The sequence below is a fragment of the Pelophylax lessonae genome, assembly GCF_965119305.1.
Source record: "Pelophylax lessonae genome assembly, chromosome: 3".
NCBI classification, from domain to species: Eukaryota; Metazoa; Chordata; class Amphibia; order Anura; family Ranidae; genus Pelophylax; species Pelophylax lessonae.
This window is the reverse complement of record NC_138770.1, coordinates 329,484,323-329,496,380: the sequence shown is the minus strand read 5'-3', so window position 1 is coordinate 329,496,380 and position 12,058 is coordinate 329,484,323. Positions and strand designations below refer to the sequence as shown.

At 43.4% G+C, this 12,058-nt stretch overlaps 1 protein-coding gene across 1 annotated transcript in view; it reads left to right on the top strand.

Moving 5' to 3' along the window:
• Positions 1 to 9,753, top strand: part of GCLC (glutamate-cysteine ligase catalytic subunit) — a 77,298-nt gene extending 67,545 nt beyond the window's left edge. Inside the window, exons 14-16 of the mRNA XM_082251325.1 lie at positions 2,039 to 2,142; positions 5,440 to 5,560; positions 8,560 to 9,753. Coding sequence (XP_082107451.1) covers positions 2,039 to 2,142; positions 5,440 to 5,560; positions 8,560 to 8,768 — 434 coding nt within the window. The 3' untranslated portion in view covers positions 8,769 to 9,753. The remainder of the gene's footprint in view (positions 1 to 2,038; positions 2,143 to 5,439; positions 5,561 to 8,559) is intronic.
• The last annotated feature ends 2,305 nt before the right edge of the window (positions 9,754 to 12,058 follow it).

Below are 12,058 nucleotides of genomic sequence, written 5' to 3'. Positions count from 1 at the left end.
TCCAGAGGAAAGGTGACATGCAGTATGCCACATGAGAAATGTTTTAAATATCTGACAAAGGGTTTTGATGGTCTTTTAATTTGAACTAACTGGAGCCCCACATTTTGTCAATTTTAGTTCTTCCCTCAGCAAAGATAGAAAAAAAAGCAATATACAAGATCATGTAGGGGGTTTTCATTTTGCTTTTATATATACTGTGGTGATCGAAAGTTTGGGCACCCCAGGTAAAAATTTGTATTAATGTGCATAAAGAAGCCAAGGAAAGATGGAAAAATCTCCAAAAGGCATCAAATTACAGATTAGACATTCTTATAATATGTCAACAAAAGTTAGATTTTATTTCCATCATTTACACTCAAAATAACAGAAAACAAAAAAATGGCATCTGCAAAAGTTAAGGCACCCTGCAGAATTTATAGCATGCACTGCCCCCTTTGCAAGGCTGAGACCTGCCAGTGTCATGGATTGTTCTCAATCATCTTCTGGGAAGACCAGGTGATGTCACTCTCAAAGGTTTTAAATGCCCAGACTTATCTGACCTTGCCCTAACAATCGGCACCATGGGATCTTCTAAGCAGTTGTCTAGAAAACTGAAACTGAAAATAGTTGACGCTTACAAAGCTGGAGAAGGCTATAAGAAGATAGCAAAGCGTTTTCAGATGTCAATATCCTCTGTTCGGAATGTAATTAAGAAATGTTAGTCATCAGGAACAGTGGAAGTTAAAGCAAGATCTGGAAGACCAAGAAAAATATCAGGCAGAACAGCTCGCAGGATTGTGAGAAAAACAATTCAAAACCCACGTTTTGACTGCACGATCCCTCCAGAAAGATCACTGGAGTTGTGGTACACTATTCCACTATAAAGAGATACTTGTACAAATATGGTCTTTATGGAAGAGTCATCAGAAGAAAACCTCTTCTATGTCCTCACCACAAAATTCAGCGTTTGAACTTTGCAAATGAACATATAGACAAGCCTGATGCATTTTGGAAACAAGTTCTGTGGACCGATGAGGTTAAAATTTGAACTTTTTGGCCGGAATGAGGAAAGGTACGTTTGGAGAAGGGGCACAGAATTTTAATGAAAAGAACCTCTGTCCAACTGTTAAGCATGGGGGTGGATCAGTCATGCTTTGGGGTTGTATTGCAGCCAGTGGCACAGGGAACATCTCACGAGTAGAAGGAAAAATGGATTCAATAAAATTTCAGCAAATTTTGGATGGTAACTTGATGCCATCTGTGAAAAAGCTGAAGTTCAAGAGAGGATGGCTTCTACAAATGGATAATGATCCTAAACACACCTCAAAATCCACGGGGGATTACATCAAGGTAAACTGAAGGTTTTGCCATGGCCTTCACAATCTCCTGACCTCAACATAATTGAAAATCTATGGATAGACCTTAAACGAGAAGTGCGTGACAGGAAGAATGGGCAAAGATACCTCAAACAAGAATTGAAAGACTCTTGGCTGGCTACAAAAAGTGTTTACAAGCTGTGATACTTGCTGAAGGGGGCAGTACAAGATATTAACTGCAGGGTGCTCAAATTTTTGCAGACGCCATTTTTTTCTGTTATTTTGAAAGTGTCAATGATGGAAATAAAATCTAACTTTTGTTGACATATTATAAGAATGTCTAATCTGTAATTTGATGCCTTTTTGGAGATTTTTCCATCTTTCCTTGGCTTCTTTATGCACATTAATACAAATTTTTACCCGGGGTGCCCAAACTTTCGATCACCACTGTATTCCTAATCCTGATTGTGGGCCAGATCTTAGAGCAGTACGGCTTGAAAAACACGGGCAGATTCTCTGTCCCTTGTATTGTGGTTGGCAGGTACCTCCTTTGAGAAGTACAGTGAAGTGATTTTCTCCCCTGCATCTTTGACCTGTTTGGTCAGGTTATAGTGGTTGGCAGGCTACAAAATGGCCTTGCATTAAGCTCTAAGGAAACCGTTTTTGTAATTTTGAATCTAATAGCAAAAAGCATAGATGAAATTTCATAAGATTTCTGTGTAAAATATATATATTCTTTGCAGCTGGCATTGCTGCAGTTGATGGCTGTTATACGACACTTAATGGTGCAGAAGCTGAACCGGAAGATTATACCCTCATGAGCATTGATACTATAATCAATGGAAAGGTGAGAGAAGCTTAGTGTATATTATTATTATTATTATTATTATTTATTTATTTATTTATTTATATATATATATATATATATATATATATATATATATATATATATATATTTCTCTATCGCTCATTGACAGACGTAGTCTTCTTGATTCTCAAGAGCTGGGTTATGTTGTCTCCGCAGGAGTAGGACTAGGCAGAAAGACAAAACGTTCTGGCTCCACCTTAGGGGCAGTCCCTGAGGGTATATCCTCCCTCTCTCTGCTACAGGGAATCAGTTTTTTTCTGTCTAGTCAGGAGTAAGGACCTAAGTTCCTTGCTGGGATCTTTTGGTCCTGGCAAGACTTTTTTCTTTAAGAAAGACATTTTTTTAGGTAGTTTTTTCTCCAGTGTTTTTCCTGTGAGATCTTCAAGCAAAAATGCCGGACTGGGCGACACTTGTGGTCACCCCAGCCGGCCTACGAGCGCGCGCAGACCATGGCAGTGCGCTTGGTCGGCCGCGACACATTCAAGTAAGTATGCGGGGCCGGGCGACGGGCTGGATGTTGAGATCCAGTGGTCACCCCGGTTTCTGCCTACGAGCGCGTGCAGACCAGAGCTCCGCGCTGGGTCGGCCGCGACGGAGTCCCAGTGGAGGGACTGACCTTGCGAGTTAAAAGTCTCGCTTGGATGCCAGGAACCAGAGAGTCGAGGCGTCCGGAGTGGTCCACAAACCCCCACCCCGGTGGAGAGGGTATTGTGAAGAGAGGGTGCCTGTCGGTTTGGAATCCCTGGACAATCAGATCCGATTGAGCAAACAGACCAGAGAGTCTCTGGTCTGGTGGCTTCGGTCTCCGATGCTCAGCCAGGGAAAGTCATTTCTGCCAATATATTGGACGATAGTGACCACGGATGCCAGTCTATCCGGATGGGGAGGAATTCTCGGTCAGTTATCTGTCCAGGGACTTTGGTCCCCGGAAGAATCCAGGTTACCGATAAATGTATTGGAACTGAGAGCGATCAGACTTTGTCTGATTCACTGGACCGGGCAGCTCCAGGGCAGCCCGGTTCGGATCCAGTCGGACAATGCCACGGCCGTGGCTTATGTCAATCACCAGGGGGGCACCAAGAGTGTCCGAGCGGCCAAAGAAGTGGCTTGCATTCTTCGCTGGGCGGAACGATTTGTTCCAGCAATCTCTGCGGTGTTCATTCCGGGGGTGGAGAATTGGCAGGCAGATTATCTCAGCCGTCAGACTCTGGATCAGGGGGAATGGTCCCTCCATCCAGAAGTTTTCCACCAGTTGTGCCTACGGTGGGGCACCCCGGATGTGGATCTGTTGGCATCACGATTCAACAGGAAAGTTCAGAGATTCGTGGCTCCCGCGATCCTCTAGCAGAAACCGCAGACGCACTGATCGCCCCGTGGGGGCAATACCAGCTAATGTATGCCTTCCCTCCTCTCGCGTTACTGCCAAGACTTCTTCGCAGGATAGAGGAGGAAGGAATTCCAGTAATTCTGGTAGCTCCGGACTGGCCTCGTCGAGCTTGGTACGCCGACGTGGTCAGACTGGTGGCGGACGTCCCGTGGAGACTTCCTCTCAGGGAGGACCTACTGTCTCAGGGACCGATCTTCCATCCTGCTTTACGATCGCTGGCTTTAACGGCCTGGCTATTGAGACCCAGGTGCTGAAGGACAAGGGTTTGTCAGCTTCAGTTATTCCTACTCTAGTTGAAGCAAGGAAAGCGACTTCCAGAAAGATTTATCATCGCACATGGAAGTCCTACATTGCATGGTGTGAACCTTTGGGGTTCCGTCCTCGGTCTTATTCGATTAGTCGAATATTAGCCTTTCTGCAACAAGGGGTTGAGCAGAAACTGGCCTTGAGTACTATCAAGGGTCAGGTCTCAGCATTAGCTATCTTCTTTCAGAAGCCTTTGGCTACTCATTCCTTGGTGCGGAATTTCATCCAGGGGGTGCGACATCTGGCTCCGCCAGTGCACGCGCCGTTACCCCCCTGGGATCTTAATTTAGTGTTGTCGGTTCTTCAGAAACCTCCCTTTGAAGATATTAGGGAGATTCCTCTACCTACGTTGTCCCAGAAGGTGGCCTTCTTGGTGGCTATTACTTCTGCACGCAGGGTGTCAGAACTGGCCGCATTATCTTGTCGTTCACCATATCTGGTGGTTCATAGAGATAAGGTGGTTCTTCGTCCGAATCCATCCTTCCTACCAAAAGTGGTTTCAGAATTTCATCTGAATGAAGAAATTGTGTTACCTTCCCTGTGTCCTAAGCCCAGTCATCCTCGGGAGTTTGCTTTACACTCCTTGGATGTGGTCCGGGCGATCAGGGTATACTTGAAAACGACAGACTCGTTTCGCAAGACGGATTCACTTTTTGTGATCCCGGATGGACCCAAAAAGGGGTTGCCTGCATCCGCCGCGACCATTTCTAGATGGATCAGACAGACGGTAGTACAGGCTTATTCTATTAAGGGTCGGGAGCCCCCGTTCCCTGTTAAGGCGCACTCCACTCGGGCACTTAGTGCGTCATGGGCCTTTCGCCATCAGGCGTCAGTGGTCCAGGTGTGCAAGGCGGCTACCTGGTCGTCGGTGCATACCTTTACAAAACATTATAAAGTTGATGTAATGGCATCGTCTGATGCCTCGTTTGGCCGCAAGGTTTTGCAGGCCGCAATTTGAGGAGACCAGTGGTCTACCTCGAGGGTTTTTTTTTTCCGTTGGAAATTTTTCTTTAGTCTCATTCTTTGTTTATAATGAGCCTTTAAAACTTCTAGTTTGGCACCGGTTGGGCCTTCTAGATTGGATTTGATTTTGTCAATCCCACCCCTCATTTGTGGCACTGCTTCTGGATGTCCCAGCTCTTGAGAATCAAGAAGACTACGTCTGTCAATGAGCGATAGAGAAAAATGGATTTTTGTAAGATCTTACCGTAAAATCCTTTTCTCTTAAGCTCATTGACAGACGTAGTACCCGCCCCTCTATCATTGAGTTGGGTTGGGTTAAATTCTCTGATTACTGCTTTAGAACAGAACTTATTCCCTGTAGCAGAGAGAGGGAGGATATACCCTCAGGGACTGCCCCTAAGGTGGAGCCAGAACGTTTTGTCTTTCTGCCTAGTCCTACTCCTGCGGAGACAACATAACCCAGCTCTTGAGAATCAAGAAGACTACGTCTGTCAATGAGCTTAAGAGAAAAGGATTTTACGGTAAGATCTTACAAAAATCCATTTTTTTTTTTATATACAGTATGTGTAATACTTTATTATCATGCTAATTAAGGGTTCTTGTTTTTCCCCTTTTTGAAGGAAGGCGTTTTTCCCGGTTTGCTTCCCATCCTTAATTCTTACCTGGAAAACATGGAGGTAGATGTGGACACACGCTGCACCATACTAAACTACCTTAAACTTATTAAGAAAAGAGCTTCAGGTAAGAATTTAATGTTGAAATGATGGTTACATAATTGATTATTGTAAATAATAAAAAATGGTTAACTCATTCATGACCTGGAACAATAAGATTTGACTACTAAAATTAACAATCAATTTAGCTTCTGGTTGGAATAGCTTGATGGCTCTCGATTTGGTTTTTAACTACAAACTTATTATTTTAGCAGTGACTGATTTTTTTTTTAATTTTTTTTTTTTCTTTTTTTGGGGGTTTGCCTAAAAAAAATTATAGTATTAAAAGTAACTTTGTTGGCCAAAGGTGTGTGTGTGTGTGTGTGTGTGTTTTTTTCTTCTTTTTCCCCTGCCTTTACCCTTTATCCAGGAAATACTGCCGGTAACTGCACTTCGGTTACAGGCTGGCTGTATAAGGCTATTGCCTCTCAATTACACTTTTTGCTCCTACAGTTGGCGGTTTTGCTGTCTATCTGCTAAACTTGGTAAGCAGCCCAGTGACAAACTGAAGGTTCAGCCAGACCTTTTGAAAAAGCCCATCGTTAGGTGGGCGGTGACGTAATTGTGCTGGGACTAGGTGGAGCTGTGTATACAGATTGTGAAATGCTCGTTTTTAGTTCTGAAATGTGAGTGGATTTTTATATGGAAATAAATTGTTTTTGATTAGCGATTTGCACTATGGTTCTTTTCTCTTGCCTTCTATGTGATTGACACCATGCTGAGAGCCACAGATATGGAGTGTACGGCCAGTGGGAGTAGTGCCACTTATAGTACTGCAAAGTGCATATAGACCTCCTTTAATTAGTGAGGTCCATATAAGCAGGTGAGAAGACACCCATAGTTGGGGTGAAGGGTACTGTGGTGATCAGAGGCAATTACTGAAGAGTTTCTGATGCATGGGACTGCACCCCCTTTTTTCATGAACTTTGAATCATTTATTGATGTATTGTTTGTGTATATTAGGGCTGCACGATATTGGAAAAAAGTACATTGCGATATTTTTTTTTTCAATGATATATATTGCGATATTGAGAGGAAATCATGCAAGTATTGCAGCAGTGCAGCCTTCTGATTGTAATTGCAGATTGCACCATACAGCCAGGGCAGGCCAGGGTCAATGTTATTGTAGGGATTGACAGTGACAGTCAGTGTGGATTAGGCACAGTCGGGACTCACAGTGGTGGCAGGAGGTAGAAGAACACAGCCTGACATGACATCCGTCCAGTCCCACGCGTTCGACGGTGTACTGAACTACTCAGTGAACTGACTCGACTCTTCACTCTGAACTGTTACAATACAAGCTTGTTTCCAGTTCTTCAGTGTCAGTGTGCTGGGAGCCGCTGATTGGTTACAGGGAGGAGCTGAGCTCCTCACTCTAGGATCATATTACCATCAGCTGGAGAACTAGGCTAGCTGCAGGCAGGCAGACTGAACGTGTGGGACGGATGTCGGGCTGTGTTCTGCTACAACCACTGTGAGTCATCCCGAGTCCCGACTTCTCCCTGCATAATGCCTATGCCTTACTATCGTATCTTCGGCGATGTGACTATCGCCCACGCCCGCAGCACGATAGTCGATATCACATCGACTATCGTTCAGCCCTAGTGTATATATTTAAAAGAAAAGAAAATTTATTATACATAGATGATTTTTACACTGTTTTCAGATATTTATTTATGCACTATAATTTGAATGCACTTATTGAAGGAGGGCGCTGCACTTTTTTGTGAATATATATATATATATATATATATATATATATATATATATATATATATATATATATATATATATATATATATATATATATATATATATATTATATATATGAGATGGACCGAGATATAGATAGATATATATATATATATATATATTGCATTTTGTACAGGTGGTTGGATGCATAGTGGTGCTAGCTGCTTCCTATAGTTGATAGTATATAGATTATAGTATATAGAGTTGAGTAATAGGTGGTTAATACACAGAAATAGCGCGGACATTTTTTTTTTCACATTTTTATGTTTTTGGGTTTTGTTTTTCCCAGTAGTGTAACCTGAAGCTTCATTTGAGGATATTAAGGCTTCATTTAGACATGGGGTTGGGTGTGACAAAAATGCGTGTTTGAGCTGCATTTTTGCCCCCCTTAAAGAGGTTGTAAACCCATACAACTCTTCTTTTTTTTTTTTGCAACCTGTAAGAGAAACACATAATGAGCTAGTATGCATCGCATACTAGCTCATTATGAAATACTTACCTTAGAACGAGCCCCCGCTGTGCTGCCCGCTTACCTGTATGACGGGCGTCATGTCCAGTCGCCCGTCTTCCGGGATCGCGGCATCCGGCCATCTGATTGGCCGGGATCGCGGCATCCGGCCATCTGATTGGCCGGAGCCGCGGTGACGTCATTACCGCGCAGGAGCCGACAGTCACGGCACGGGGCTCTGAAGAAATGGCACCAGCGGCCGTTCCTTCAGAGCGCATGCGCCAGTGATGTCACTGGCTGCATATAAGGTAAATATCTCCTAAATGGTACATGTTTAGGAGATATTTACAGTACCTATAGGTAAGCCTATGATCAGGCTTACCTATAGGTACAAGTTGTAGAGGAGGGTTTACTTCCTCTTTAAGCTGCACAATAGACAGAGGGCAGGGGTGTGTACATGGCGTGGTTACAATGCTTTACATCCATGGTAAAGCTTACCTCACCTGTAGCAATTGGCAGGCTACACATTCAAGCAAATGGGGAAGCGCTGCAAACACATGCAATGTTTGCCTTTGCAGCGTGCTTGTGGGCAAAAATGGGGTTGAAACATGCAGTGAGGAGGTTTCGCAATTTCTTCCTCCCACATTTTTATCACGCTTAAGAGGTTAAAAAGTGGTAACAGGCTTCAGAGGAAAGATTTAGACGCCTGTCTAAATCTACCCCAAGAGCTACAAGTGTATGTTTGTTTGTTTTTTTGTTTTGTTTTTTTTTTTATATTTAATTGCAATTTTTGTTCTACGCAGCATCATGTTTGTTTATCTTTTTAGGTGAACTGATGACCGTTGCTCGATGGATGAGAGAATTTGTATCAAACCATCCAGACTATAAGCATGACAGCGTGATAACGGAAAAAATGAATTATGACTTGATGGTTAAATGTAACCAAATTGCTAATGGACAAAAAAGTTGTCCAGAATTGGTTGGTTTTACAACTTCTAAAACGAAGCCCGGTGGAAGCAAGACTATTGTATGTTAGTTTTATATAGTCCACATAGGTGTAGTGTCATTTTCGCTGCATTTTATTGGTATGATGACCAAACTGTAACACTGCACAAAAGTATGGGCCAATGAGCTTCTATCCGGTGGTAACTTCCTAAATGAATATATAACTATTCACATTTATACAGTGTATATGTAAATAGTAAAATATTTTTATGACTAACAATGTATTGAACGAAGTATATCCTGTTACTGTGAAAGCGACTTACATTTTTATGTATACAATGGGGAAGATAATTTTGTCCAGCAAATCCTGCAGTATGGTATCAAAAGAAGTATTTAATAATCAAGCATTTTAATCCCCTTTTTATTTTAAGTTCTAGATATTTTATATTGAATGTATTGTTGTAAGCATTGAATTGATAACTAATGCCTTGACAAACCTGTATACTTGATCTCTTACACGTGCATGCTCAAGAAAATTGCACAGACCTGTCGCTTGCTTAGCCATATGCCCAAAATAAAATAAAAAAATCAGTCAACTGAAAGATGTCTGCGCTGAAGTCAGCACATTTTGCCTGATGCTGGACTGGCAGTGCCCAGGGGGGAGATGAGATCTGCATTCCATGCACTGTAAAGCATTTTATTCCCACAGCAAGGATTCCCTGATCATTTGCGCACTGCCTGCTTTAGGACAAAGCTGCTTAGATAATTTCTTCTTAAATCCAAATGCCTTTCAAATTCCAGTCCATTAAACATAACTGTAAACTGTGACTTGTACTACTAAATCTTGCAGTAGAATTTACTGATCTTACATGTCCAACAGAAAAAGATCATTGGCTTTATCTAGACAAAGTTATTTTCTCTTCAAAATGGATGAGCCTGATTTGTGTGATGTCCTGTAAATATTGCTTGTAATTCTGCCTTTACTACTTATAGAAGATAACCAAATGTACATAAAAATGGGTATATCTGAATGCAAGTGAAAGGTCAAGCAGATTTTATAAACCTTGGAAAAAAAAAAAAAACTTGACCTCTAAAGACTATTTAGTAGTTTTTTTTTTTTTTTCTGTAGTTCTGTTTTAATCTTGAGTTTAAATGCATAACTGGTACCTACTGACTTGGGGAAAATAAATATACAGACTCAATTCGTTTTTTGCTTATGTGTTTTTTTTTGTTTGTTTCTTTTGGATGCGATATTAGTCATCATTAAATGGCGGACCACTGTCCAAACACAAACAGAGCAACACTCCTGTCTGGACCTTTAGCCTGCTAGTCTAACGTGCTAGATCCCCGCTGCTCAGCTTTCATTGGTTGCTGGGACCACTGGTGTCCCAGCAACCAATGACGTGTTTGCGCCCTGCTTTGCTTTCTCTCCCAGCTCTCACTCCTTGCCTGCCCACAAGGCATGGTGTGACACCACATATGCGCCCCACCCCCATCAACAACGTTCTCAGCACAGACCCCACCCCCTGCATTTCACTACTTCTGCCACCTCCCGCTCCCTGCCTTTAAGGTGTTTGTGTATAATGTAGGTACTTAAGAGGTTTACAGAGGCATGCTGATGGGAACCTTTTTTTGTTAAGGGGGACACTGAATGGCACAACTTAAAATGTGCCCTTCAGAGTGCCCCTTTTTTACATCCTGTATGTGGTTTTTAACGGTTATGTCATAATAAAATCGTTGGCTTAGCGCACTTAGAAGCGCCTTTCTTTGTACATGTCTATTTATTCAGAGCCTGCTTCTCCAAAAAGTGCTGCTTGAGGGCCCCTCCGGCTCTTTACCTTGGATGACCCCCATTGATTCAAGCGTCCTGAGGACCCTCCTAGCAAAAGCACTTCTATCCAATACTTTTAACAACTTCCCTACTGGCGTATTGTGAAATGACGCCAGCAGGAACTTCTCATCCCTCATATAACGCCTGCCTGTTCTCGCCGCTCATGCGCATCCCGGGGAGTGCAGCGCGACGATTAGGAATGAGGCGTGCCCTCTGGACACAGCCTATCCCCGATCAGGGTAAAGAGCTAAAGAAAATGGCACTTAAACACGTTACCGGCTGTGTTATCCACACGTTGTCCACGTTCTCGCCGCTCACGTGTGGTGATCGGGGATAAGGCGTTTCCTTTAGACGCAGCCCATCCCCGATCAGGGTTAAGAGCCAATAAAATTGGCTCTTTACCATATGACTGGCTGTGTCCAATCACAGCTGAACACATGTGTTGTCCTCGCCATTCGCACGTGCGGTGATTGGGGATGAGGCGTATCTCTCACACAGCTCATCCCCCCGATCAGGGTAAAGAGCCAATAAAAACAACTGTATCCAATCACAGCCAGTCACAAATGTCTAACTTGCAGTTACGGGTTCTCCTCCTCAGTGTGTGAGATCTGGAAACGGCAAGTTACTGTATTCCAGTACTGTGTCCTGATTGCACCCAAAATGGAGTACATGTCTGTAAGTCCATCAGAGTACAAGAGTACCTATCCTTAGACCTTCAGAGTACCTGTTTTGTGGGCGTTTTCCATTGTTCTGGTGCTCCAGGGCCTTCACAGGTGAGACTAGGTAGTCAGGAAATTAGATGTGTAATTTATGTCCCTATGACACCTGATGGTGCTCCCTGCATGTTGGGCCTCTGTATGTAGCCAGGCTGTGTAAAAGTCTCACATGTGGTATTGCCATACTCAAGAGGAGTAGCAGAATGTATTTTGGGGTCTCATTTTTGCTATGTGCTAGGATTATCTTTTATATCTCCAAGCCGGAAAGCCTTGCGGGAGGGGGGGGGGGGGGGGAGCCTGACAATGGCACCAGCCAGAGGGTGAATGCTACTCCCCAGGGAGCTTCCATCCAGGAGACAATGAGCGCACGGACCCGTTCAGCTGCAACCGGCTGACCTACCCACCCCTGCACCGGCCCTTGCCAGCCCCAGTCCTACCTCTCATCGGAAGCCTGAATGCCCGTGGCACCTCCCGGAAGATCCGGTGGATCCGGGCTGAAGGAGGAGAGGAGAGCAGGTGCCCTAGCTGCAAGACGCCAGGAGGAGGAAGCGTGGGCTCTATTATAATCTGCTATCACCTGCTATAAAAAACCCCACTATAACCTGCTATACAACTTCGTGGCAGAAGTTGGAGTGAAATATTGTTTGTTGCACACAGATTTGGAACTATTGGTTGCTAATACTTTTATTTGAGATTTCTGAGCGCTGTCCCTTTGTATTGCATGGAGTGAAATATAGACAGTGAAGATAGAAACATTTGCAAAATACATTGTAGCCACATCCTGAAAAATAAAAACTGGATATACTGGCTGTGTGGGGGCAGTAAGGAGAAAAG